Source organism: Taeniopygia guttata, chromosome 3 (genome assembly GCF_048771995.1).
Source record: "Taeniopygia guttata chromosome 3, bTaeGut7.mat, whole genome shotgun sequence".
Classification (NCBI taxonomy): Eukaryota; Metazoa; Chordata; class Aves; order Passeriformes; family Estrildidae; genus Taeniopygia; species Taeniopygia guttata.
Window position 1 is genome coordinate 97,115,915 of NC_133027.1, and position 27,295 is coordinate 97,143,209.

A 27,295-nucleotide genomic window follows, 5' to 3' on the forward strand; every position below is an offset into this window, starting at 1 on the left:
CCAACACTTCTAAACTAAATCAAACCTAAAAATGCCCCAAAATTTGGGTTGGGTTTTTTTGGGTTGTTTTAAAATCTGTTTGCTCTCAGGAAAAAAAAACTCACACACAAATTGTGAACAAAATACAGAAAAAATTCTATGCATCTTCACCTGTTAAAAAACTCAAAGCATGAAAAATTCTGAGATGTGCTATGTTTGAGGTAAGAATAGTCAGAAGTTCATTATCTCCAAAATAGAAATTCTGGAGGGCAGGATGAAATTTCAGGGCTTGGGAGCAGAGGGAAGTGTTAAAAATTTTTAGAGAAGTATTTTTAAAAAATAAAATACAGATTTTATTGGAGACACCAGGGGAAAAATTAAAAATCAAGTTGGAGACCTTGAGCATACTGATACGACAACAAAAATTTAAAACTATTGAGAGACTAGAGGAGTCATGACTTTCAGATTTCCTTGGGGTTTTTAAATCAGGTTAAACAGAGCTTTGGTGTAAGACACTAGGGCTTTAGGACCACTTCTGTTGAGCAAAATTCTTTAATCCTCTGGGTCCATTTTGTGTTGTAAAGTATCCCAGCAGGAGACCCAGGGATTTTGACTTCCCGAGCATCCTGACAAACACCATACAGCTAGCAACCAGTGGTTATGTGAAGGTTGTCATGATGCTGGCTCCAGCCAAAAAGTTAAACTTAATTTTACAGGAATTTCTACCATATTGCTCTTCTTTGCATTAAGGAACTAAACTTGCAAGGGCAATTATATTGAAAACAGAACAGTTAATCCAAATTTTCAGTGAAGTGACTGGGTGGAACCTGAAGAACTTCTCTTCTTAGCTCTCTTGCTGTGCTTGTCACACCTCTGTCAAAATGAGGACAAGGAGAGCAGCATTAGTAAGACTTAATTTGCCATTCTTGCTCTTTTTTTATTTTAGTCTTTTAAAGCCTACCAAATGGAACAACACTAGCAAAACAGTAACAAATAAAAATCTCCAAGAGCTCTAGGGTCCACATAATGTTTAATAACATATGTAATTATTGAAAGAATTTTGCCATCTAGTGGACAACAAAACCACCTGAGTTCTAAATTGTACTGCTTTTATTTGCTTCTTCCAGAGCTTGAGGAGTTCCCTTGAACTCAGTACAGATATTTGTAAGAAATTTCTTTATGTTTTCATTTTCTGGACTTCTGCTTGTCTGTGGAACATCTTTTTGAGGTTTTTGCATGTGCAGCTTTTCAGCATTTGGAGCCTGAGGGTTCTGTGCACCATAAACTAAATAATGGAAGTGTTTCCTCACCTTCCATCAGGAAGAATCTCTGTGACATCCTAAAATTAGACATAGAAATTGGACCCTTTCTTTTCTGCAAAGATTTTATGTGTCTCTAAAAATAGAGAAAACTAAATGCTGATTCATAAATCTCTTTCTCTCCTCATACATCAGGAAAACTTACTCTTACCTTGAGAGCCTCACATTCTTTTTATTCCTGCTTAAGCTTTTTTCTCTTTACAGTGTATTTAATTATGCACCCACTACCTCCAAAAAGCATCTTTAGCTACTTCTCACATCCTTTGCCCACTGTTACAGCCTAAGTGGTTTGTGTAGGCTCAGATTATATTTATCTGGTTGTCAAAATGTGTCATCCAGAATGTTATGGGAAAAGAAGTTGGTATGCTGCTTCCATTGAATTCTGATGTACTTGGGAAAAACAGGGACTTATTAGTATAAAAGCTCTCACTAACTAATAGTCAGGACATGTAGGGTTTTCCTAGATTTCTCCCCACCTCTTGAATTAAATTATAAGCAGGAGACAAAGAAGAGAAAGCCCAATAAATACTTGTGTTTTCATGTTGGGTGTGAGAAAAGATTTGTGGGAAATGGTTGCTAATTTTGCTATTGGCTCCTCCATATTACAGTAGTCTGTCTTCCTTAAATAAACCTTAAACTGCACACCTGAAAGTCACCACAACCTGCAGATATTTAGCCCATGGCTATCATGATGTGATCTTGCCCTAAAGCCACTGTGGGAAAGCTCTTCAGTTCCTCCCTTGCCCATGACAGTTCAGAGTATGTGCTCCCCGTCTTCCTTGCCTCCTGGCAGCTATCTATAAATCTGTGTTGAAACTTTAATAATTAATGGTAAACATGGAAGCAGCACCATTTCCATGTTCTGTGTGTGTATGAACCCTGTAGTATTAACCAGAAAAACTTACATTGCCTCGGGGGAATCACTTCCTCCTGGAAGGTCACTGCAAAACAAAATTGACTATCGGAGAACTCTCATCTCCAGTCCAACAGACTTAGAGTTAGAGTTACTTTTAAATATCAGGAAGCAATGATAAGTTAATTCTCATGAAATAGAAAAAAAAATATGTTCCCACTTTCCTACATTTTATTTAAAGCTGTCTGAGTCTCAGTACTTTGAGGAAATCCTAAACATTTCAGTGTTTGGTGTTGATAAGACTGAACTGTGATCAAGCTGTGGTGTTGCTGGTCTCTGAGGCAGCTCAGGAACTTGCATAAGACGTGGTGTTGCAGAACAGGGATTGCTCTTCTGTGGGCAAAATGAACATGTTTAGAGCCAGGCATGTAAGGAAATGAGGTGGGAGGAATGGTGTTGGGTTTTTTTTCTGTTTTGTTTGTTTTAGGTTTTTCATAAGTTACTTAGTTTCAGTGAGTTAATTTTTTTAGCAACTTTCTTTTCTATGTCAACACCTGAGGCAAAATGAAGAAAGAACCTTCTGTTGTGATTAATCACAGAAAGTTGTTGTTCTTTCTTTGTAACTGATGATCAAAGAATCTGAAAAACAGGCATGTCTCCTCCTTGTTGTCTTTACATTCAGAAAACATGTCTGGATCGAAAACAAGCTCGGTGGATGAGACAGCCTCTTCTGGCTTATGCTGTTTAATAACATTAAAAGTAGACTCTCCCTGTTTAATTAGCACTTCTTGAAGTAACATCACTGTTTAACTACTAGTTCTCATAGTCACTTGCTACAGTAAAGTTAACCACGAGTTCCAATGTTATCTGGACAATTTAATTGCTAATTACTGGTTGTGAATTTTGTCTTAATTTACTCCCTGAAAATAATTTGAAAGATTTCTGTCACAGTCTCAATTTCTGGTAGCTGATAGGTAGTACTTCAGTTTTCAGTCTTCATCTTAATGATGCATATTGTTTAATGGAACTCCACAAAGCAGCAAAAATTAGTTCTGTGTGGTTTTCTGTTTGGGCTTTTGTTGTTGTTTTTATCCTGATGTTTTATGACTTTTTTTTTGTATTCTGTATTTATCTGTTTCTGGTTGTTGGTTTGTTGAAATGACTTCTGTTTTTTCTTTGGTTAAAAAGCCTGATGTTTTCTTGTATAATTGTTTAGGGTAAGTGATGAAAAAGATGCTCGAGGTTATCTTCAAGCTTTGGCCTCTAAAATGACAGAAGAGCTGGAAGCCCTGAGGAACTCCAGTTTGGGTGCAAGAGCTACAGTAAGATTTTACTTCCATATGTCAGAAGGTTTTTTGTTTGAAAAAAACACTGATTTGATAGTTTCAGCTGCAGCAATAATCCCTCTGTAGAGTCTATGTTAATTTTCAATTAAGCTTAAGCTTTCCTAGAGCTTCTGAATAACCACATAACAAATGTATTGTTTATCAATTCATTAAACACCAATATCTTTATAATGTGATTTTATCTATGTTATAGTTGAAGTAGCTACTTTGTAATCAGATATTAATTCATTGAAGAAAATCATGCTTTCGTTCATGAAAACCTTGTCAAGTCTTTCACTTGTGAAGTGTGGATGTCCTTCATAGTTGTCATCTGAATTGAGACACATCAAAACCAGATTTCACAAAATCTCTTTGCTTTAGAGATTGGCATAAAACATAAAATTTGTTACTTGAGTTCAAGAGAACTACTACTTAATTTTAGATTATTTTGCTCTTTATTTTAGATTATTTTGGAATTAATGAACTCATACATTAAAGACATAATAGACTGGGAAATGTAATTATTGAAGGTAGTTACATTCCTCAACAACTTCCTTGCCTCCTACTTTTTCTAATCTAATTTGTTGATTCTTTCCTAGGACATGCCCTGGAAGATGCGGCGCTTTGCAAAGCTGGATATGTCTGCAAGGCTGGAGCTTCAGTCTGCTCTTGATGCTGAAATCCGGGCCAAACAGGCTATTCAAGATGAGCTGAACAAAGTCAAAGCTTCCTGTATCTCTACGGAGTGGTAAGACTGAATTGTTCTCATGCAAATTTACTTTGATACCTCCCAGGAAATGTCATCAAATCATTATTTTATCTGTCTTGTCTGTGGAAATTTGATCATTTAATGATATGCCAATTTCCTACACCCAGATGAGAAAGAAACGCAACATCTCTCTTTATTGTTTGAACAGCTGAGCACTTACTGGGAAAAGTTGAGATCTTGAAGACTTTCAGAGGGAACACGTTCTCTTTAATAACATGATTTCTCTTAGTTGTGATAACATATCCAAATCCATTGTTTGGGTTCGTGTCTTAGAATATATTCTTTTCCATTCTGCTGACTGCTGCACTGGCTTAGCTGACTAAAGTTAATTACTGCATATCTATTTGCACAGTAAGAAGTAACAATGGTTAATGGACTATTATGAATTCTTTTATTCCTTCCTCAGACCTCTCACTTCTACCTCACCATCCCCACAATGGAGTTGTGTAATGCCTGAAACAGGGGTTGGTAGGGAGTCATTCCATTTCTAGGTGTCCAGCTTCAGCTCAGAGCACTGCGTGCAGCTTTAGGAAAGCAGTAGGACAGAGCTGAGATTCAAGTGTGTTACCTGTAAAATGGGAACATCTGGTTCACCTACCTTGGATGTTTTTCAGGACAGGTAATGTAATGACAGGCAGCATTGGAAATTCTATAAGAACAGGAGAACCAGTGTTTGCTTTGACAGGCAAGAATGAGAAATGTGCTGAAATTGCAGAGTAGAGTTACTTCTCAGCTGTGAGTCAGAAAGCACTGGAACAACTAACTGTAAAGGAACAGAAAAAAATAGTTCAACTGAATCTATTACTATCACAGGTACTTAATTAGCAAATAATTTTTAATGAAAAACAGGGCTTTTTCAAACATAAAAATACATACAGTCTTTTTTTCTCATTCACAGAATACAAGGTCACACAATTACTTAGAAATTAGAACCTATTTAATAGATAAATGGCTTTTTTTCTGTAAACTAAACAGGTCCCAGTAGATTTATTCTGGTATTTGAGAACATCAGGAACAAGAGTGACTTGTATCTTGGGTTCTCAATATTTACATACATTTTTTGTGTTCTTTTGAAGTAAATTGCAAGAATCTGAGAAGAAGAACATGGAGCTTTTGGCAGACATCGAAAGGCTGAAAAAGGAGACAGAAGAGCTTAGATCAGAAAAGGGTATGGCAACTGATATCCAAGTAAATAGTGTATCACATTGGTGGGTGTATCTTATCAATCAAGTGTCACCTTGAAACTAAAATCTGATACCAACATATGAGCACACTTGTGTGTCAAGATGTACCTACAGGAGTTGCATTTGCACTTCTGAGACTTGTAACATGCCTCAGTTTTGTTGGTACCTTTGAACCAGTAAGGCATTATTTGAGTTGATACTGCATTGTTTTTATTTGGCCTGTGTATGGTGATTTACTGCCAGAAAACTGTTAGAATATAGATACATTTCTAACCTTTTCTCCTTTATGATGGGTGAAGGTATTTAGACATCAATACTGATCATAGTGTTATTCATCTCTGAGTGTTTTGGGCCTGTCTACACAGAGAATAAACAACTGCAGAGGAATTCATAGAATTTCTTTGTTTCTGGGATAGCTCCATTGATAGGCTTTGCAGCCGCATCATGAGTGCTTTGCTGTGGTATTAAGAGGATGTTCTGGGGTTACTGTTGTATCTGTCCAACACTATTTTGCATTGTTCCTGGGAGAAGAGACTTTTTTGGTAATTCTGCATTGAAAAAAAAATCATTCAGAGTTGAATAATGATTTGGCTGATTCTTTGCAGTTTCTGTAGTAGCTCTAATATTTGTATCTTATGAGCCACATGGGAAGAAGTATTTTTCAGGCCAAATGGAATTACCTAATTTTCTGTAGTTCTGTGAATTCCAGAATTTAAATACCCTGGCAACAATTGCTGCATTGGGATGTCAAATATTGTTCAGCTTTTCCAACTTAATGGCTGGTTGGTCAATAAAGTATTGGAGTTTAACTTCATCTCTTATATATAGGCTTCCCAGTGTTGACTGACTGGTAAAAATAATTCAAACCTATACAGAACATTAAAAAAATGGTGCAATTAGCAATAAGACTTAGATCACTCATCTAGATGCTTAGCACTGATACCAGGATTATGCTTCCTCCAAGTGCTTGGAGAGAAGCTCTTGATAGCATCTCCCTGGAGACAAAAATACTTAGTCGTGTTTAGGTTTCATTTATATGTTCTTGAACTTCCTTAAATATTATACATGGTTTCTTGACTTCTGAAATCCTCCTTTGTGTTAAATAATGCTATGAGTTTATAATTCATATTTTTCCAGTGTTTAAAACTTTATTGTTCTGGTGAAATAAACACTTACTCCTTGCTGAAAACAAGCAAGCAAAAAAAGTACTGTTCAGGGAAACATTAGTCATGTTTCTTGACAGAATTATATTGGTAATATTCTACTGCAATTATTCAGATAGTCTGATAGAAATATACCTTAACCTAAATCGTTACCACCTTTGATTTGGTTTTCTCTTAAAAGAAGAAATATATTGCTGTTTGAATTATGAACTGTATAGAAGATTCAAATGTAGTCAAGGTACAGTGGTAGAGTAACTTGCAGTGTGTGGAAATTGATTTCTAGGAAGGGATTATTTGGATTAGCGCCTAATCCTTTCCTGTTTATAAATATATTCGAGAAATTTAGACAGGTGGGGGAAAGATTGCTGAGAGTATTCCATAAAGGTGGTGGTAGTTTGAAAATTGGTTTTAGGATTTTACTGTGATTTCAGTGTATTTATATTTTAAAGTGGAAAGTGTTCTTTGTAACTTTATTCACTGTGGGTTATATTTAAAACATTTAGGGTGATATGGCTAATTAGAGCAAGACACTGACATTTTTAAAAAGAAATAGGTAACTTTTGATAGCGTCATTGTCTTTAGATGCACACAGTCCTGCAGGCTCTGGTCATAATAAATACAATACATGTATGTGCATACAATGTGTTTGTAGCATTGAGAAGAATAGAGTTTGTACACAGCAACTTAAATTAGAAAAGAAGAAGAAATAAAAAATGCCAGTTGGAGCAAGTTAAAGTAGGAGCTGAAGTGTGGCAGTCCCTGCAGCTCCAGGGGACGCAGTGTTCCCACTCGCTGGCCAAGCATCGCTTCGATGTGTGGTGTGACAGAAATATCTGAAGCTGCACCCAGGAATGTGCAACTGCTGGGCACTCAGCAGGGAGAGGTGGCAGGCAGGCACAGAGCATGGCTCAAGGAACACATCTTATTTGGAAATGTTGTGTTTTTGTTGGCTCCAGCTGTCCTGCCACACTGGGACATCCCACATGTCAACACGGCAGGGGTGGCACCTGCTGCATTAGTGTGTGGTGCAAATGGACACAGGCACCTTAGAAACCAGTGCCCTCTGCATAACAGACATGGACACAGAGCATGTTTCCACATGGAGCTCACACCACACACATCCTAGCTTGGGAAAGGTTGATTAAATATGTGCTTGTCCAATAGACAATCATTTACTCTGGAAAATAAACCATATGTGCAGCTTATTTCAAAATGTGTAGGTGTTTCAGGTGGACACTCAAAATTCTGATTCAGCAAGGCAAAGGTCCTCCATGAGAAGGTCGTATTTTCTGTAGCTTATAAACTTGCTGCTGTTTTCTAGGTGTAAAGCACCAAGACTCACAGAATTCTTTCTTGGCATTTTTGAATGCGCCTACCTCTGCTCTGGATCAATTTGAAGTAAGTGCACAGCTATTCTAACTCTGTTAGTCAGTGGAACTGCTGTTGTGTGCAGATTCTGTGCATTTTTGCTGAGGGTTTGCTCCTGCATTTTAATTGTATTGCACCAATAATATTTGTGTATAATAATTATTTATTGTTTACAGTGCTGGCTGTCTTCTCTTGTATGCTTATAATCACAGTGAATTCTGTCTCAAACCTTGAATTCAGAAATTTGCCTGATTTTGCAATGATCATGAAAAGCATAGTTGTTCAATGGCTTTTCTTTGTATTCAGAAAAATACAATGTAGTAATGTAAGTAATGAAGGCAGTGGTTTGGTAAAAACAAGAAAATACTAAATCATCCTTGATTGTATCCCATGAAGTCATTAGTGCTGTTTATCAGGTTGTTTTCATCATCTGTTCATTTTACACAGATCTGTAAAATTCAGATAATTGCTATTCATTTCCTCTCCACAGATCCTTTTTTTAAAAAAATGATTCTGTTTAATACCTTTGTCACTTCTAGACAAAAGACCAGAATAGGTAGAAAGCCTGGCAGGAAAAAATTGAAACAATACTATAGATTTATTGTCTTCTTTTCTAATCAACAGTAAGCAAAGCATTGTCTTTCTTTTAAAAGAACAGCTGAGGTGAAATATTGGTCAAACTGAATTCAGAGGATACAAGGCACCACCTTTACAGTTAGCCATTAATCTAAAGTTTGCCTGTTTTTTCCTGATGCAAATACAGCATCATCACATTTAGCTATGAAAGAGCATAATCCCTGCTGTTACTGATGTCCCAAAATTCTCTTTCTTTTCATTATGTGTTCACTAATTCATTGTTCTCTCTTGGAGTCCTCACAATTAACATGGTTTTTAAATTTCCTTTTTAATGATTTATCTTATAAATTAATTTCAGTATAAGGATCTTGTTGAGAGTATAGCAATAATGCTTTATTGAGTAAACACTGAAAAAGTACTGGTTTCTTTACAGATAGTACATTAATTAATTGTCTATGAAAGGCAATTAATAAAAACTTACTGAGGTAACTATTACTGCCACTGGTTATTTACAGGTCTTTATTTTTGCACTTTTATTTATATTGAACAGTTTTCTTCATCCTTTTCTTTCTCTCTCTCTCTTTTTTTTACTGCTGTGTTCATTAAAATAGGATTCCTTTTCCTCCTCTTCATCCTCATTGATTGATTTTATGGATGACGTAAGTCTGACTTTCAACCCAGTAAATCCCTCAATAACAGATCAGTTGATTGATTTGGAATATTCAAACATTAATGCAGTCAACTTTAAAAAATCTGCAAGTGCAGTGGAGAACAAAGTATTTCTGTAATAGCACTCTTACACCTATTTATATAGGTAGGTGTTTTGTTTTGAAAGAAATGCTTTTCTTTAGGTGCAGGCGAAGAATTCCTAATTGGAAACAGTTTTTCTGATGGGGAAAAGCTGCTTTTAGGCCTTTTCTAATAATATGGCCTGTGAAAAACAGTTCCAAAATCATCAGCACATCAGTATTTAATTCCTTTCCTTCATATTAGTCCTTTATCATGAGTTGTTTCCATAAATTTTCTAATCACGTCTCTTAAAAAGTTTCCCTTCCATACAGTTAATTTCTGTGTGCTCCAATAAAATATTTTCTCTTTTTTAGTCTGCATTGTGATAAGTCATTTTCATTATGACTGAAGTGAACTTACTACATTTTACTGCCATTTGAAATGCAGGTTTTCTGTCAGGACTTCTAAATATTTAAATATTTAAACTATTTAAATATTCCCATTTACTAATTGCATACTTAGGGAATTGAGTTAAAAGCTGAAAATTGACTGCATTATATTTCTTCCAAACTGAAGTAGTAGGCCCATAAAAGTAATTATTAATAAAATTTTTGAAATCCAGGTGTATAGAGCCCCATCCATTACAGTTCTGTAGGAATAATTGTGTATGTGTGTGTCTGTGCTCGTAGATGTGTTTATACATATTATACATTCATACATTCACACATATTTATACATGTGTTTAACACAGTGTAATCCTATTGGCATTGAAATTAGATAAAGTTAATATTGCTTGAGAAATGTCTGCTGTGAAGGGTGTAGCAAAGAGGATGAGGTATATGAGCCTTTTCTGCTGCTTTCATCTCCTTTTACATACTCTGAAAAAATGCTTTTCTTCTGGATGCTTTTTCTTTGTAAATCAGGTTTATACCCCAGACAAAATGTGAAGGTTCATCTGTGATGTCATAGTAGAAGGCACTTCCATGCTTTTTTATATAGCATACAGAAAGCTTCTGGCTTCCTGATAGTGTTGGAATTTTCTTACACACAAACACACAAAGAGCAAAAAAAAGGTACAGTTTCCTGTCCTGTAAATGCACAAAAAACAAATAATACTTTTATTTTCTTTATCTGGATTAAAGAAAACATATTCTGTGTTACCTGCATATTAGGAACACTTCTTTTGTATCAGCAGGTTCCTGAACAGAAATTTATCTATAAAAGTATCTAAAACACTCCCCTGAAACCTATTAAAAGAGAAATAAAGAACATATGTGGCAGTTGCTGATAATGTTCTATTTTGCAAGGAGAGGCTTAGGATATGGATATTTTCCTCGTTGCTCTCTAGTTACTTCTGAAGGACTTCAGTACTTTATTCCATATTTATTGTTGGTTATTTTTTGGGTTTTTTGGTTTTTTTGGTTTTGTGCGGTTTTTTTTTGTTTGTTTGTTTGTTTGGGGGGTTTTTTGTTTGTTTGTTTTTTTTTGTTTTTGTTTTTTTTTTTTTGAGAAGGCAGCATTTTTTTTTCCACAAGCATTTTCACTATTTTTTTTTTTCTTTATGCAAGTGAGTAATTTTCAACTGCTGGCATACATCCTTTCATAGCAATTCTTCTTGATTGGTCCACCCAGATCAGATCTTTGTAGACCTTGTAGTCTTGGGTAAAGGTTCAGGTATTAATATTTATATTGTTTGCCTGTACTGTGTTTAGCTTCCTGCACATGGAGTCAAACTTTCTCTGTTCCATCTTCAATTTGAGTCCAACAGGAGTGGTTTTTTCTCAGTTGCACTGGGCAAAGATCATCTCTGGGCTGGACTGGCCAGGGGCTCATGTCTCTAACACCAAGGCAGAATTCTGTCTCATCTGACAAAACTGCAGAAAAAGAAGAGTTGTCTGCTCAAAGATGGGAAGAGCACCGTTGCAGAGAAATACAAGACATTCTGTCTTTCTTTGAAAGAGAGAAAGCTGTTATCTGTGTTAGTAGATGAAAAGTAATGTCATCAGTTGTGCTGTGAAAGCCAGTTCTGCATCTTTGATTTATGGGACAATCACTTGATTCATTCATATCATAATTCATAGTCTGAATTATCTAAATGCATGGTTATTTATGATTTAGCTCATTGAGTTGGTTTAGTATCAATACATTAGATGGACTTAAATTAAAATAAGGCTATTAAATCTCCCTGCCCACTGGATGTGACCTCCATTCCCTTCCCAATTACTCTTAATGGTAGTGGTTACCTTGAAGGGCAGTGTTTCTTGCAGCATCTCCAGAAGAATTAACTTCTCAGTCAAACCTGAGAGATGTGAGGGTTCATTAGGGTCTTTGTGTTAAGACCAAGGAAGGATTAGAAGTCCTCAGGTCGGGGTCATGCAGTGCTGCAATATTGCATGGGGTTCAGGAAAGCCTCTCTTGTAACCAAGAACCCCAAGTAAATATTTCTGTTGGCCTGGATTGTTTCTTCAGACTCTGTGCCTCATTAAGGAAGGACAGAGTGTGTGTAAAATAATGTGCAGATGCAGTGGCAGGGCATTCCTTGCAGGATCTCTGAAGTCTGTTCAGCACACAGATGTGCACACTGCACTGGGTTTCCTAGGGTGGATATGTCTTGTGTGTCTGCCATCCAAATAACATAGCTATTTATAGCACTCTCTGAATGACTGGAGTTAATTCTAATTTTTCCAATGAGGAAAACAGTAATTTTGCAATTTCTGCTGGTGAGAAATAAAAATAGATGTCTTGCTGCTTCTGTAGCCTGCAGATGCTGAGGAGAAAGTGGTAGCTCACTACTCAGATGAGCAGCACTCGCTGTTGGTTCCTGCCTTAAAAAGATGCTGGGTCAGGTTGGCAGAACTAGTGCCTAAATCCTCATAGCTGTGTCAGCCCACACATTCAGAAACAATCCTGGGATGTCTTCTGCACACAGGGCAGTAGGAGTGTGCTTGCAGTCCCTGAATTCCAGTCTTGGTGCAGAGGGAGGTGACCCCCAGTGACTGTAAGAGATTAAACCCTGCTGCTGTTTCTCCTGTGTGTTGCAGGCTGTTTCAGTAACACTGTCTAGGTGTTAAGTCTCCTGTGTTCACCAGAAGTGTCTGACAATGGAAATGTTGGGTTTTGTTTCTTTGCCAGGTGGATCTTTATGTATCTCAGTAGCTGTGAGAAGCAGTCAACTCGTTTCCTTTAAGAGTGAATTTGTGATTATTTCACAGCAATAAAATGGAATCCCATTTTCCCTTGACAAAATTATTTTTCCCACATGCTGAACAATACTATTTTTTGTCCTGTTGCTAACACATTAGGAATTAGAAATAGAATTCTTAAGTCCTTCTGCAGTCTGTCCTCACATGCAGTCCCCATGGGCTTTGGCTAGACTAAACAAATCTGAACTCTGCAAGTATCCACAGAATAATAAATGATGTTCTGAATTCTTACTATTGAACTGAATAAGTCATAGTGGTGTGTCGTGAGAGCCTTGACCTTACCTGCACATTCATAATTAAGTTGAGCAAATCTGGTTAATAATGATACTTTAAATTGGACATAGTGTGCCTCCAATAGATGACTTTATTCATCTTGTTCAACCAGAGAGATGCCAACTGCAAATTAATGGTGCATTGTAGTCTGCAGTTCTACTGCTATAGTCCGGTGTAAGACTGTTGACTTGGAATAGCTGTTCCTTTTTTTTTTTAATGTTTCTTCCTTCTTGTTGGCCCAGAATAGCTTGTTTTTAAAATACTTGTAACAGTGAACACGCTTGTGTGTGTCTAAGCACTACTTTTGGAGATAGAGTGAGCAATTCTGAGGTGATGTATGTGTCACTGTTTGGTTTTGTAACATATTCTCCTCCTTTCTTTGTTAAAGCGCTCTCCTTCCTGTATTCCAGCTAACAAAGGCAGACGTGTAAGAGGCTGTCTTACTCTATGTGGCCCTTTATTTTTTGCCTGTTGTGTCCATGCCTATGTTTAATGTATGGATTGTGTATTTACCTCACTGCATGTCTTGTGCTGCTGCTGCTGTTTGCTGCTGCTGCTGCTGTGCTTTTTGTTGTTTTACAGCCGTGGGCTCAAAGCTTTTTGGATTATTTCATTTGGCAATCCTATGAGCAAAATTTCACAGTAACTGGAGAAGATGTTTTGGGTGCTTTCTCCTTTCAGTGAACCCATGAGTAGAATATCTCTGAAACTGGAGAAGGTGCTTTGGGTGCTTTCTGTTTTTAATGTGAAAGTTCTATGTGGACACTGATCAGGCAGATGCAGGTTGGGAAGATGAGCAAACATCAAATGAGGGTCTGTTTGTTTCCTTGCCCTTAGCAGAGGGCATGTGTTAAGTCATGGGAATTGCCCATAGAAAGGCAGTTTGGCATCTGGGAGGAACATCACAGCAAATGATAGAAAATATCACAGTACCAAGATAAATAAACATGAAGTGGGGAATTGAGTAAATGGAGCATCAAGGAGGATAGGAAAAATTAATACAAATTAAACAGAGATGGTTGTGTTGTAGCTGGTTAAGCTGGAAAGGTCTATGGTGTTTCAAAAATCAAGGTGGGTTTTTAAGCATTTGTTTACATGTGTTATCAAAACAGACTCAGTGAGGATGAATTCCTACCAGTTATGCTATGTCCATTTTAATCTCATACTGCCACTTCTGTTTCTTTTATACAGATATGATGGAAGGGATAAGTAAACATACACAGCATTTCTGTTGAATGCTCAATAAAGAAGCAGTAAGAGTTCTAATGCTCTAATTGCCCAAGAGCTCTAATAATGTCCTTACCCATGCAGTTCAAAGCACACTGCTGAGTCTCTCAGGCAAGCTTACAGTAACTGGTTGTTTTTGTTTGTGGTGGCTCCAGTTCAGAAGTTCTCTCTCCTCCAGATGTGTTATACACTGGCCAGCTTTGGCTCAGACATGCAGAGTCCTGTGGAAGACAGCAAAGCTCTTGCAGTTTCGTAGTGCTTTGGGTGATCCAGTGGATTATTTTAAAACCAGTTTGAAAAGTGTTAACATGGTCTTGCTAAACTGTTGACCATAGTTGAGTCAGGTTGCTTTTGTACTTGGTTCTTCTCATTAAAGCTGGGACCCCAAGATCACTGCAGCAAGTACAGCTTAAGGCCCTTGTTTCTGCACTGAAGGTGGTGATTAAATTCCCTTCTGCAGTGGTGGATCAGGTTCTGTGTGTTTTGTGGGGTTTTTATGTTTGTAAGTAAAGTGAAAATGCATTTGTTACTGTTTCAGCAGTTGTCTTCAACCACAAAGGCTTTGTAGCACATTCCAGGAAGGTTCAATCACTGATATCAGGCTTGTACTGCATTTTTTCATAGACACCATGAATATTCTTTGGTATTCAGATGCTGCTTTGAAAGGGAAAGCCCTTGGAGTGTCTGGAAATATTTATGAAATGATAGATTAGATCTCTGAGTTTAACTTGTAGAAAAAAAGGAGTGTCTGTTTCTTGCTATGAAAAAAATTGCCCGTAGTTACTCACTGGGCTTATTTTTTAGTAACATTTTTAAGGAGGAGGTAGAATTGTTGAAGGTTAAACAGTCTTTGTGTGGACTCCAAGTTTTCACATGTTTAGACTGGATTAAAAAGTTCAAAATAATTGAAACAGGTTGGATTTGAGGATTTACTACTTAAGGCATCAGTGTTTCTAATACTGGATAAAGCTTTCAATTATTATTTGCGTCTGATAAATCTGAGCACAAAATGTTTGCTTTACTGCTACTTTTTTGCCTTAATGCTGGAAACACATGATCTGTGTGTAGTTAACAGGTGTATCCCAGTGTGTGAATTTTCCATTTTCATTTCAGAAATGCTTGCAGGCATGTTAATATGCCTAAGCTGATCAAATTGATGAGCATTCTCCACCAGATAATTTTTTTGGAAGAGTATGGTAAAATTAGAAGCCACCAAACTTAACTCACTATTTAAATTAAAAAAAAAAATTATATATATATTACTAGCAACTGCACCTGTTTGCTACCATGACTGAGCTCCTGAAGAACAAGACTGTATGTGCATGTATAAAATTGGCTTGGCAATATAATTGATTCCCAAAAAGCAGTAAAGCTTATGGAATTCTTGGTATTGTTAGTGGCAAATGAGATGAGAAACACTGAAATGTTCAAATGCTTTCTGTAAACATGGCTGCATATTTTAGTTTGTCTGCAAGCTAGGCAAATCCTTGGCAATGGAGAACTGATGATAGCATTGCTCCAGAAAATCAAGGCATGCCATGCAGCCTTCTGGAGGCCTGCAGCTTTTACTTTTATTATTAGTGAAAAAAAGCATTTTCACTTTTTTTTTTTTTTTTCCTAACATAATTTTACATAGGAAACTTTGCACAGATGTCTTGTTTTCATGGAAGAATCCTGCCTTCTCTGATTTTTTCAGCTTACTAACAAAAGATGACTTGTTACCGAAGATGCCTTTTTGTGCTTATGTGCCTTGTTCAGTGTAGCTCTGTGTTGGGTTTAGTTTCATTCTATGTATCAAGGACTAGGAAAACATTTCCCTGAAGAATCTGTGTTCCTGGTAAGGATGTTTCTGTAGTTCACATGGGGTGCCAAACCCCCTCAGTTCTCTGTGAATATATTTATCAGGATATACACTGCTCTGCCTTTTCTCCTTGTTTTCTCCTGAATATGTTTGCAGGAATTTACATGGGCTATGTGGAAATTCACTTCTAAGAAATGCCTGCTACCAGTGGACAAAACGCAGTAGCATTTAGAAAATATTCACCCTTGAAAAATGCTGAATTCCAAGTGTCTTCAAGTGGTTATCAGGGCCTTGAACTAGCAGCTCTTATGCATGTGCTCACCTCTCAGCAGAAGCCTTGGCGTGTTTACATGCAACAATTTTCATTCCATTTTGTTGCTTTTAATTAGGAAGTTGCTTAAAACTGAATTTTTATCCTCTCAGTTCTCTCTTAGGAATTCTACTGCTCCCATATCTTATTTTGGTAAGAGTTGAGAATTCTTTTTTAATGATGTCTTCGATTTATTTCTTTGATTTTTTTTTCTCTTTTTTTTTTTTTTTTTTCCTCTCTTGACTTGTTCTCCTAGATTGATTCAGTTGAGAATTTTACTTTGTCTAATACTCCATCACGGGATGAAGATAGCAAGTCTCACCTCCATTCAAGATCAAGGTCTCCCTCTACAGCTAGTGAGATTGAACCAATTGAGGTACTTTAGTGTTGAAAGATATTTGTCCTTTTTTTGTCTTTCTTGTTTTTTTTTAAGGAGTAACAGTTTCACTTGTATAAAAATGACTACTGCAAATCTTTTGTTTAGGGTAAAGCTTGTTCTTCTGCAGCAAGACTGTTTAGGACTTTGTAATAGCCTTCTGCACTAGTGGTGAACTGGGTTTTGGGGAATGTTTTATTTATTTTCACATATGGTTGCTTGAAGAGGGATGGGAACTATGATTCAATTATTAGTTATGGTCTCTCTTCATAACATATCTTCAGTTATGAAAATTTAAGAAATGTTGGCACAAAGATTATGTGATAATGTAGTTTGTGAAAATACACTTTAAAGCCCTGCTGAAAGTGTTGTTATTATAAAATGTTAGCCAGACTCTGAAACTATAATCATACATTTATATAATAATTTATCTCCTTTCCCTGTTAAAAAAAAAAAAATGTTGGGGTTATTTTATATTAGGAAATATCCAGTCAAATGTTTCAGATAATGTGAAGTTGGTTTTGACATTTAGGAGATGAATCTTGCTGAGAAATAAGATTTGTTTTTCTGAGTCCTGCATTAATCAGTTTGGTTTCATGGTTTGGATACTGGGGGATGGGGTGGGTGGGAAAATATACTCTTCTTCCTTTATCCAGGCTTTCTTTGGTAGTGTGTTCTTGATGTCTGATTGGTCCTTTGGGGCTCTGTTCAGGTTGCAGATCATCCTCCCCGCTCAATGCACACACCAACCATGAGGACAGCGTATATTGGCTCGGGACTCTCTGCACCAAAGGTACCCTGCCAAGCATTCACACTTCCTGTGTAGCAAGGGCAGCGTGTCACTCCTGGGCTACAGCTTCAGGGGACCTGGTTATCACGCTGATCTTAGCAGAGCTGCCTAGAAGGGGTGTTGATGTGCAAGCTGGTTGCCCTCTAAAATTTAAAAGCCTTGGTTCTTACATTATGGGGTGTGACAAGCTGCACTAGGAATTCCACAGGCATTTGATTGTAGGAAAAACAGTAGTATGGACATCAGAAAGAGGTAAATGAATTAGAATGTGAAGAAAGGAAAGTGCCATTCTACAAGAGAGTGTTTGCTGACATATGTCTGACCAACATACCTTTCTACTCTTGGCATACAAGAAAATCTCAGATTAGCATGTCTGTGCTAACTAGATGCTTATTCTTGAGAAAAGTCAAATAGTATCCCTAAAAATGAAACCACAGATTTGCCTGTTTTTAAGCAGTGCAGAGTGAACACTACAGAAAGAGATTTCCAATTTTCCTGTCTTTTGGATTTTACCTGCATAAATACTGATTTTCCGTCAGTTGTTGAAATCATTTTGCTGCTGCCGAATGAGCCAGTGTATGCTAATTCCCAGTGGATTATGCCTATTCAAGCAAATGAAGAATAAATGCAAGCTTTAAAGGAAAAAAAATGTTGTGAAAGTCTGGAAAATGACTCAAGGTTTAGGGATCTTCTGTATATTTAAAAATGACAGTTTTTCCTGCAACTAATAATGAAGTAAGCCTTTTAAATAGATCTGTTTCTCTACTTTGATAAATTGCAAAGTAGCAGAAGATTCATTTATATAAAGGAGAGCTAGAAATGTTGAGCAGACAGTGTTCTGTTGGCAGCATCTTAGTAGATCAATTAAAAAAATACTTGAAGTGCACTTGGAATTATGTGAAACTGACTTTGCTCTCTACATTATTTAATTTTTGCAAACATTTTGCTCAGTAGGTAATGATTTGCTTTATAATTTATTATGTCCCCTAAAGAACCTTCTTAGTTTTTGATTGCATCAGTGTTTAAAGTTGAGTGTTATTTCCCTGCAAGTCTCGAAACAGAATGCTGCTATTGTGACAGTAAAGCTGTCATTAAATATGGATAAGTTTGAGCCCTTAGCTGTGATATCTTATGCTCTGAAAAGCAGGGAAGTGAGTAAAATTTTCACATACCTACTCTCCAAAGTAGTCTGCAAAGTTGTCTTGTTTGAGATCATGTACATGATGAGGTTTTTTTGGACAGTCTTTGCATTGACCCTATGATCTGGCCTTTCTCCCCAGTAGTTATTCACGGGGAGTTTTTATAGGAAAGCAAAGCAGCTTCCTGGATTTTATATACGGCCATCTGTGAGTCCTCCTGCCACATTACATAGGCATTTAGCCTTTATATAGCAGCATCAGCACGGCCATCCTTGAGGAGAGGGAGAGAATGAAACCACTTACTCTGTGTTCCCAAGGAATAATAAAAAAATAGAAACCTTTTCAAAATCAACTTCATCTATCAACTTCAGCTCTTGCCTTTATATTGGGTGTTCTGAATTGCCCTTGCTAAACACCATAAAAGGGGACTCTGTCAAGGCTTTCTGGCATTAAATTTAAAATTTTGAAGAAGTCTGCTCTTTTAACTAAGGCAGTACTCCTGACAGAGGAGCACTGAATTTGCAGGTTAGAAAATGCTGTTATGGGTTGACCTGGTGACAGTCAGGTGCCCACGGAGCACATGATTATACATACTCAATTTCTAAAGTGTAACAGAATCACTTGGGCAGCTTTTCTATCTGCACTGGAAGCAAACTCATGTTCTGACACAGGGTCCAGTTTCCATGGCCTTGTTTACAGAGGATGCTTTAAATTATCAACAGTGGGCAGAGTTACAAGGAATTTTTTTTGGCCTAGATCTCATTTCAGCAAACACAAACAAGCTGCCTTATGACATGCACTTATGCACTCTGGTCTGTGAAAGAAATAACTGTACTCGAGAAGCGTTACAGGTGGTAACATCCTCCTCTGCTCATTTCACAGCCTAAAGCTCACCAATTTGTAGTGAAATCCTTTAACACACCAACAAAATGCAATCAGTGCACATCCCTGATGGTTGGTCTGATACGACAGGGCTGTACTTGTGAAGGTAAGCACTCGGGAGAGCACAAACAAGTGTGAACTGAAGTTCTTACAGATGCAAGTGGCACAGGAGGTGTAGTGTGGTGATGCAGGAGTCTTCTGCTTATATTTTGAATAACAGTATATTCTCATGCTTCAGTCTTTAACAGTAGAAGCCAAGCACTTTGAACATACATAAGAGATTGCCCAGTTATCTGGGGACACTCTTATTCCAGTTGGCGGTAGAAGAGCTTAGTTCAATGTACTCAAAATAGCAATAAGGGGCCACAGGTGGCCCCTTGAGTGGTCAGGTATATTGACACCAGCTTTGCTTTATGCTGCATGACAAAATTTAAGCCATCTATTGTGGCTTATTCCAGAAAGAATATGCCAGTACTAGAATTGGTACTGAATGGCAATTATTCTTGTTTGTATGCATGCAGAATGATGCTTATTGTTTAAAGGATGTTCCAGTTTTTTGTTTACTAGTAGAGTTGGGCCTAGAGGACATCATAGAGATTATCTTAGGCTCTTTCTTATCGGGATGAAAGCAGGTGTATTCATAAACTATCTGAAAAAGAGAAATGCAGGATTTAGAGCAGATAAAAACATGAACTTCTGTTGTGTGCAGACTTATATTTTTGTCTGTAGCAAAGTTCAGTGAGATTATTCAGATGCTGGTCAAAAAAGGAAAGGGGATTTCTTTGTAAATTGTCACAACTTTTTCATTGCACAAGAAATAACCATCAAATCTTTTTGTTTCTTCTCGTCCTCACAAGTGTGTGGATTCTCTTGCCACGTGACCTGTGCAGACAAGGCTCCAGCAGTTTGTCCAATCCCCCCTGAGCAGACTAAGGGACCTCTGGGAATAGATCCACAGAAAGGCATAGGAACAGCTTATGAAGGACATGTCCGAGTAAGTAGGAGGTAGCTGCATTTGGGGCACTTACATTGAATTCATTGTTTTCCAGAGCTGGTATTACTTTGAATACAGGAGGGATAGATTCAATTACATCTTAGGGTAGCAGTTTGGAAACTAAGATCTAAATTTTCACACAGCAACTCTTAGCATTGTCAGCAGTGGTCCTCCCTCCGTCTCTGTTGGTCAGTGTGCTTTTGGTTGGTCTTGAATAGTTCCATCTCTGGAGATCAGATCATCTTCCAGGCCCTGTGAGTTTTTTGAGTCTTTCTGCTAGTACTGTCTATGGTCACTGGTGTGGATATTTGCACAGAAATATTAAAAGATTTATTTAACAAAGTTTTGGCCATAATTCTGTGGCCAACTAGAGATGAGGTTTTTTTTTCCTTCATGTTTGTTAATACAGCTCTGAATGAGTTTGTGATATGAGAAAAGAGAATCTGTGATGCTATTAATTTATTAAGTAGTATATTGCCTGTCTGTCTCTCTGTGATTGTTGGTCTTACTGCTCCTGGGCTCTTGCTTATGTTGCTTAACATCATCACTGAATTAAAACTTTCCAGCCCAGATGAGCAAACTGATTTTTGTGCTGTTTGATTGCATCTAAACTTACAGAGAGGTGATCAGAATTTATTTTTCTAAAGGTCCCAAAGCCAGCTGGAGTAAAGAAAGGCTGGCAGAGAGCGCTGGCAGTGATCTGTGATTTTAAACTCTTCCTGTATGATGTAGCAGAAGGAAAAGCATCTCAGCCCAGCGTGGTAGTGAGTCAGGTCATAGACATGAGGTAAGAGGTTTGCTGCTGGTGGGAGCTTTGCAGAGGCACTGGGAGGTTTTGTTCTGCTTTTCCTTTTTGTCAAATCACTAAGCAAGCTCCAGAACTTTTATGAAACCCTGTAATCCATGTTGAAAGGCACTAATTTTCTGGGATAAAAAAAAATAAAACAGCAGTTAGCAGTTATTTGGAGTTAGCCTGAACTGCACTTGTTTGTTTCTATATGGATATTTAAACTTCCATTACTACATCATGTGCAAAGAGCATCTGTTCAGCTGTGCAGAAGATCTGGAATGAATAAAGAATTAAAAATAATACCATTTTGGGGTTGAGTAGAGTTTTGAAGGACATAAAACTCTGTTATAGGGTAAATATATTACAGTTTTTGCTTCAGAAGGGCTGAATAGTTTGTTCCCAGTGTCTTCAGTACTACTGAAGTAGTAAAGCCTCACTGAAGGCTGAGAATATTTAATATAGCAACTAAGTAAAGCTCATCTCTGATCTAAGTTAGTTCATCCAGGAAGCCCCGAACTGCTGTAGGTTATAGCTTCTAGGTGAGTTTGGATTGTTATGAGAGTTGGAGAGGTGTTCTTTGTTCCACTTACTTTTTAAATTGGACTTTTTTTTAAAGGTTTTAATGTATGCAGAGTAAAAGCAGTTACAGAATATCTGAATAGATTTATCTCCATCAGCATTTACCAGGAATTAGTTATTCAACATTGCATTTATGAGTTTTATCTTCAGATACAGATGGAAGGATAATTTTAAAAACCAGATTTCGGTGCTGACTTGTTATGTCCTTCACTAAGCAAGGCTATTGGAAAAATAAAATCCAAACATACAGATTATACAGATTTTGCTCATTAACTCTTTTCCAATTATGTTTATGGTCTCCACAAGGGATGAAGAATTCTCAGTGAGTTCTGTCTTGGCCTCAGATGTCATCCATGCAAATCGGAAAGATATCCCCTGTATCTTTAGGGTGAGTATTACATCCTGACCCTACTAACCCAGACGTGCAGAGTTTCACAGGGTGATCTGTGGTGTGACAGCTTGCCAGTATTTTATTTCCTTGGCAAGTTCTGCCCCTGGGAATCCATAGCAGCAGTGCATAGGCATCTGTACATACAGCATTGTTGTGATAAAAATAGCACTGGTACATCTAGACAAGCATTCATCTCCATGTGGGTTGTATTTTTTAATCTTCACAATAAGATGTATTTTCCTCTACTTCCTCTTAGTCATTTGAAATTCTTCATCATGACCTTGTACATTTTCATTTCCTCAAGTTGCCCTCTGCTTCTCAATTTAACTGATTGGGTTGTTGATGAAGTCTTAATTTTTTTTTCTTTTTTTACGTATTCATTGGATATCTGAAAACTCCCATTCATCAGATAGTCAGTGTAGAAATTTAGTGCAAAATGCTCATCAAAGTTTATGTCTAGTATCTGGTATCAGGATTTTGCCATCGTTGGCTTATTCTAATATCCTTATTTTTGTTAGATATTCTGTTAAAGCTTTGACCTCAGTGAAATCTCCTTGATGTCTTATCAATTCCTCTATAATTTCTTTACAGTGCCTTTGTATTTCAGTCCTTGTTTTTCCAGTTTTTAGACTATTCATCACTCAGTGGGATGAGAGGAGATAAAACGTACAAAAGGGGCTTTCCATTTTATTTATAATAGCTCTGTCAAATGCAAGAAAAGGATCACAGAACATTCTTTCAATAAAAACCATTTCTATTGCATTAAATTATTAATGAAATCTATAGCTCTTAAAAATACACAAAGCTTTACAAAAAATGCTTTTTGTTATAAAATTGCTATGAGAAACAATTGACTACCTTGTTCAGAGCAGACATTCCTGAATTATAAAATATATACAAATGCATTTAAAATAACGCCAACTCTGTATTCACACCTGTTTTTCTGCTGTGGGTTCTTGATTAAGATAAGAGTGTTTTCTATCAACTGAAGAGAAATTTTTACTTCTTAATTCAGACAGCAAATTGAAAGGGCACTTGGAGGCACCTGATTCCTTTGTAAAAACACTCATGAGGAAATTATTTATCACTTATGACTTAAAACTATGTTTGGATTTTTTTGCAGGTTACAGCCTCCCAGCTCTCTGCATCCAGTAACAAGTGTTCAATCCTGATTCTAGCAGACGGTGAGAATGAAAAAAGCAAGTGGGTGGGCGTGCTGAACGAGTTGCATAGGATCTTGAAGAAGAACAAACTCAAAGACCGCTCGGTCTATGTTCCCAAAGAAGCTTATGACAGCACCTTGCCCCTCATCAAAACAACACAGTCAGCAGCAATCATAGGTATGAAGTTATTAAGAAGAAAGCTCTAAGAAAAATGGATATGCTAAAAGGATTATTTTCTTAGGGGAAAGAAAAGTGTTAGATGGTTATCTATTGAACAGAGAGTAATAGGCAGTGGTTTTATCCCATATGGAAATGTGTATGGGCCTAAGAGAAAAGTGCAAGTTTGTACCCAGCACTTTTGCCAGGTCTTTTATGGGTATTCCCTCTTTTCGCCCATATTCATAATCACAAATAATTCACCCATATTAATATATATTCACCAAGATTCATAATTATGGCTAATTTTGAATAATTATGAATAATTTTGACTAAGAATTGGACATTCATCTTTTGTTACTCTGTAAACATAATTCCCTAACTGGGCACAATTAGCACTAGAGAGTAGGTGCAAATCACTCACTTTAAAATCTGCTGGTAGGACCAGAGAGAAAATGTAAGATCAGAGGCTGAATTTAGTTATTTGAAATACTACTGCACAAAATATGTTAAAGTCTGATTATGTAAATTATTTCAATACAATAATATAGTTAGTTAAAAGTTGGTACTAGACCTAAGTTGTATGAACAGTTTGTTAAAAATTGTTTTTAGCTGTTACTTTAACTAACAGAAGAAACGGGAAAATACTTATTTTTTCAGAAATTTGAAAGATTGGGAGATTGCCAATTTTTTAAAATACATGGTTATATTAGGTTTGCCTTTATATACAATTATTTCAATATATTATAAAAATTGTCTCTGTTAATGAGAATTACTGCTATTGTTTATGTGATTCATAAAGTACTTCCAAAGACAAATAACTAATTTTTTTCTTTAATGTTGTAGACCATGAAAGAATAGCTCTGGGGAATGAAGAAGGGTTGTTTGTTGTGCATGTCACCAAAGATGGTAAGAAACTAGGAACTGCTAATAATTTCCCTAGTACCAAGTCATCTTTTTCTTATTCAGTCTTCTGTTTTCATGGTTTTTTCATTATTAACTATATTATCAGCTGGACAGCTCCATGAAAGACCAGAAGGTGTTCTGTGTGCTTTCGGGTTTGGGTATCCTTTCCAATAACAAAAATACAGCTTTTGGAATGCAGTTGAAGTTTTTTGCCCCAAACTGGTTCAATACTGATTTCAGACCAGGTTGCTCAGGGCTTTACCCAGTTGGGTGTTGAAAATCCCCAAGGACACAGGTTCCATGATCTTTCTGGACTGCATGTTGCAATTTACTCTCACAGTGAAACACTTCCTTTGTATATTCAGCAGGAACCTCCCTCATCTGAATTTCCTGCTGTGCACCTCAGCAAGAATCATGGCTTAATACTTTGTGCAACCTCCTCTTTGGTACTGGAAATGAAAACGTCTGTGCAGTTCTGAAAGATGTACTAACAGATTGCCCAAGTTAATTCAACAAATGACATGTTTAATTGTATATTTCAGCTCTGAGGCTTTGCCTTTATTCAGTAGTTTTTTGCTATAAACTGGTTTTGAAATTAATACTGAAATAATACAGTTGTTGTTACTGCATCAGATCTGCTCCTCCCATTTCTGAGGAGGAAAAGCTAAAGGTTTATCCAGAATTGTCACATTTGGTGTTATTAAAATACTAGTTTTGATTCTGTACTCTTTAATATTGCAGGGAAACAATAAAGGGGATTTCTTGGATTTCTTTCCTAGTTCATCTTTACAAATACATATTATAATCAATTCACACTTCACCATTACTCACTTGAATTTGTGTGGGGGGGATGTTTTGATTTTTGTTGCAGAGATTATCCGTGTTGGTGACAATAAGAAGGTTCATCAGATCGAGCTTATCCCGAGCGAGCAACTCATTGCTGTAATCTCAGGACGGAACCGCCACGTGCGGCTCTTCCCCATGGCCGCCCTGGATGGAAGGGAGACTGACTTCTATAAACTGGCAGAGACCAAAGGCTGCCAGGCAATCGTTTCAGGACACGTGCGCCACGGAGCCCTCACCTGCCTGTGTGTAGCCATGAAAAGGCAGGTGCTCTGTTACGAACTAAATCAGAGCAAGACGCGCCACAAAAAGATCAAGGAGATCCAGGTGCAGGGGAACGTCCAGTGGATGTCCATCTTCAGTGACCGTCTCTGTGTGGGCTACCAGTCAGGTTTCCTAAAATACCCCCTCCATGGAGAGGGCAGCCCGTACAGCCTGCTCCATCCGGACGACCACACGCTCTCGTTTATCTCACAGCAGCCAACCGATGCCATCTGCGCAGTCGAGATCTCAAATAAAGAATACCTGCTGTGTTTTAGCAGCGTCGGGGTTTACGTTGACTGCCAGGGCCGAAGATCCAGGCAGCAAGAGTTGATGTGGCCCGCAACTCCATCTTCTTGCTGTGAGTTGGGCTCTCTGTGTGTGTGTGTGTGTCTGTGTCTTTGGTGCTGTCCACAGAAGCGATCTCTGCTTGTGTTGATATCCTCAGGAGGTGGAGTTCAGGGCTAATTACCTGACAGGTTAATGAATGCTCTCAGCCCCTGTCACCATTTCTAATCTAGCCAGAGGCTTTAGTCCTCATTCATGCTAGTTTCAACAACTCTGGCACTGACCTGTACTTGCTGGAACACAAAGAGGAATCATGAGTTGGGATTTCTAACTCTGAAACAGCCAAAAGCTTCAGGTTCAACACAGGCTAACTTTAGGTATTTGCTACCACCAATGCTGGGCTGCTATTATTTAAAGTCTTGGAATGTGATTGTACTTTGGCTCTGCATTGTGCTTCCAGCTTTCTTCATGCTGAGAGTCATTAGGATCTGGTAGTCTGACTTGCTTTTCTCTAATGGTATTTGTTCCTACTTACTAGTCTGTTTTGTCTTTTCTTTCTTTATTTGTTCATGCTTTCTTCCTCAGCAGGAAGAAACAACAACCTTCTTTTTCATCTCCTCTCTCTTTTTTCAAAAAGTGACTAAGTTTCCCTCCTGTCCCTCTCTCCCCTTCCAAAATACAAGGCATAGGAAGCAATATAAAAAATATATTTCATAACCTTAAGGAAAAATACTGTAATTTTTCAAGAGTTTCATTTCCACCACGGTCTGTTAAACATTTATTGCACCTTATTTCATAGCTGGGGCTTTATCTCTGTGACAGTTTCAAGGGGAAAAAAAACCAAACCTGAATGTCTATCTTCTTTTTAAAGTGTTTTTGAATGCAGATAAGTATTAGCCTAATCTGCACTCAGAATAGTGAATCAGCCCAATTCTGTGTTGATTCTTAGAATAGTCTGCCTTCTTACCTCACTCTGGTAGCAGTCCATTCACACTGGAAAGGGGAGGAGTGCTTCACCTTGCTTGAGTGAAGGCCCTTCTGAGTACGGAGGGAGCAGCATGTGCAGGGTGTTTGCCATTTCTGGATTTCAAGCGATTTTACACAATTGGTTATTGCAGTGGACTCAGACAATGAATGAATCAAAACAGAAGGTTATATGATAGATTGAAAAATGTGTATTTTTCACACATAGTTCATCTATACTTGCCATTGTTATTTGTGACAGTTTTTTGATTGCCTGAAATAAAGTGATTTGATGTGACTCCAACTCAGAATGGAGGTGTATTTTATAGCAAAAGCTGTTACATTTAAACACAACTTGGATGCTGTTGTTAGTCTTGGCAGACTGTGGCAGTCTTGTTGCCGACATGGAAAAACTGAATTCTCCTTTAGAAGTGGTCCCAGTGAAACAAATTTCATTCTGGGAAAATCTGCCAGATAAGTAGCAGAAAATTTCTCTTTACAATCCAGAAAATGAGAAGAGATAATTAAAGTTAAGGAAACATGAATTTTATGACTGTGTCATGGTGCTTAGCTCCAAGTGATGCTCATTTAGTGCATAGTCCAAAGACTCAGAGCTCAGTTCATTCAAGTGACAGTTATTAAATAGAGCAGAGTTTTTCCTACCACATCATTTACAATATGTGAGCTCTTATTAA

The 27,295-nt window shown here is 37.4% G+C and overlaps 1 protein-coding gene across 15 annotated transcripts in view; it reads left to right on the top strand.

Annotated features, from left to right (window-relative positions):
• Positions 1–27,295, top strand: part of CDC42BPA (CDC42 binding protein kinase alpha) — a 181,699-nt gene that overhangs the window by 131,432 nt on the left and 22,972 nt on the right. For 7 of the 15 annotated variants that reach the window (XM_030268948.4, XM_032747408.3, XM_030268942.4 and 4 more), the window contains 15 exons: positions 3,368–3,473; positions 4,076–4,224; positions 5,322–5,413; positions 7,914–7,990; positions 9,148–9,195; positions 13,130–13,168; positions 16,336–16,455; positions 17,168–17,248; positions 19,267–19,372; positions 20,124–20,260; positions 20,908–21,047; positions 21,936–22,017; positions 23,144–23,360; positions 24,186–24,248; positions 25,117–25,710. In XM_030268948.4, the coding sequence (XP_030124808.4) occupies positions 3,368–3,473; positions 4,076–4,224; positions 5,322–5,413; positions 7,914–7,990; positions 9,148–9,195; positions 13,130–13,168; positions 16,336–16,455; positions 17,168–17,248; positions 19,267–19,372; positions 20,124–20,260; positions 20,908–21,047; positions 21,936–22,017; positions 23,144–23,360; positions 24,186–24,248; positions 25,117–25,710 (2,051 nt within the window). The remainder of the gene's footprint in view (positions 1–3,367; positions 3,474–4,075; positions 4,225–5,321; positions 5,414–7,913; positions 7,991–9,147; positions 9,196–13,129; positions 13,169–16,335; positions 16,456–17,167; positions 17,249–19,266; positions 19,373–20,123; positions 20,261–20,907; positions 21,048–21,935; positions 22,018–23,143; positions 23,361–24,185; positions 24,249–25,116; positions 25,711–27,295) is intronic. The other 8 variants (XM_030268945.4, XM_030268951.4, XM_030268953.4 and 5 more) reach the window with 4 other exon arrangements.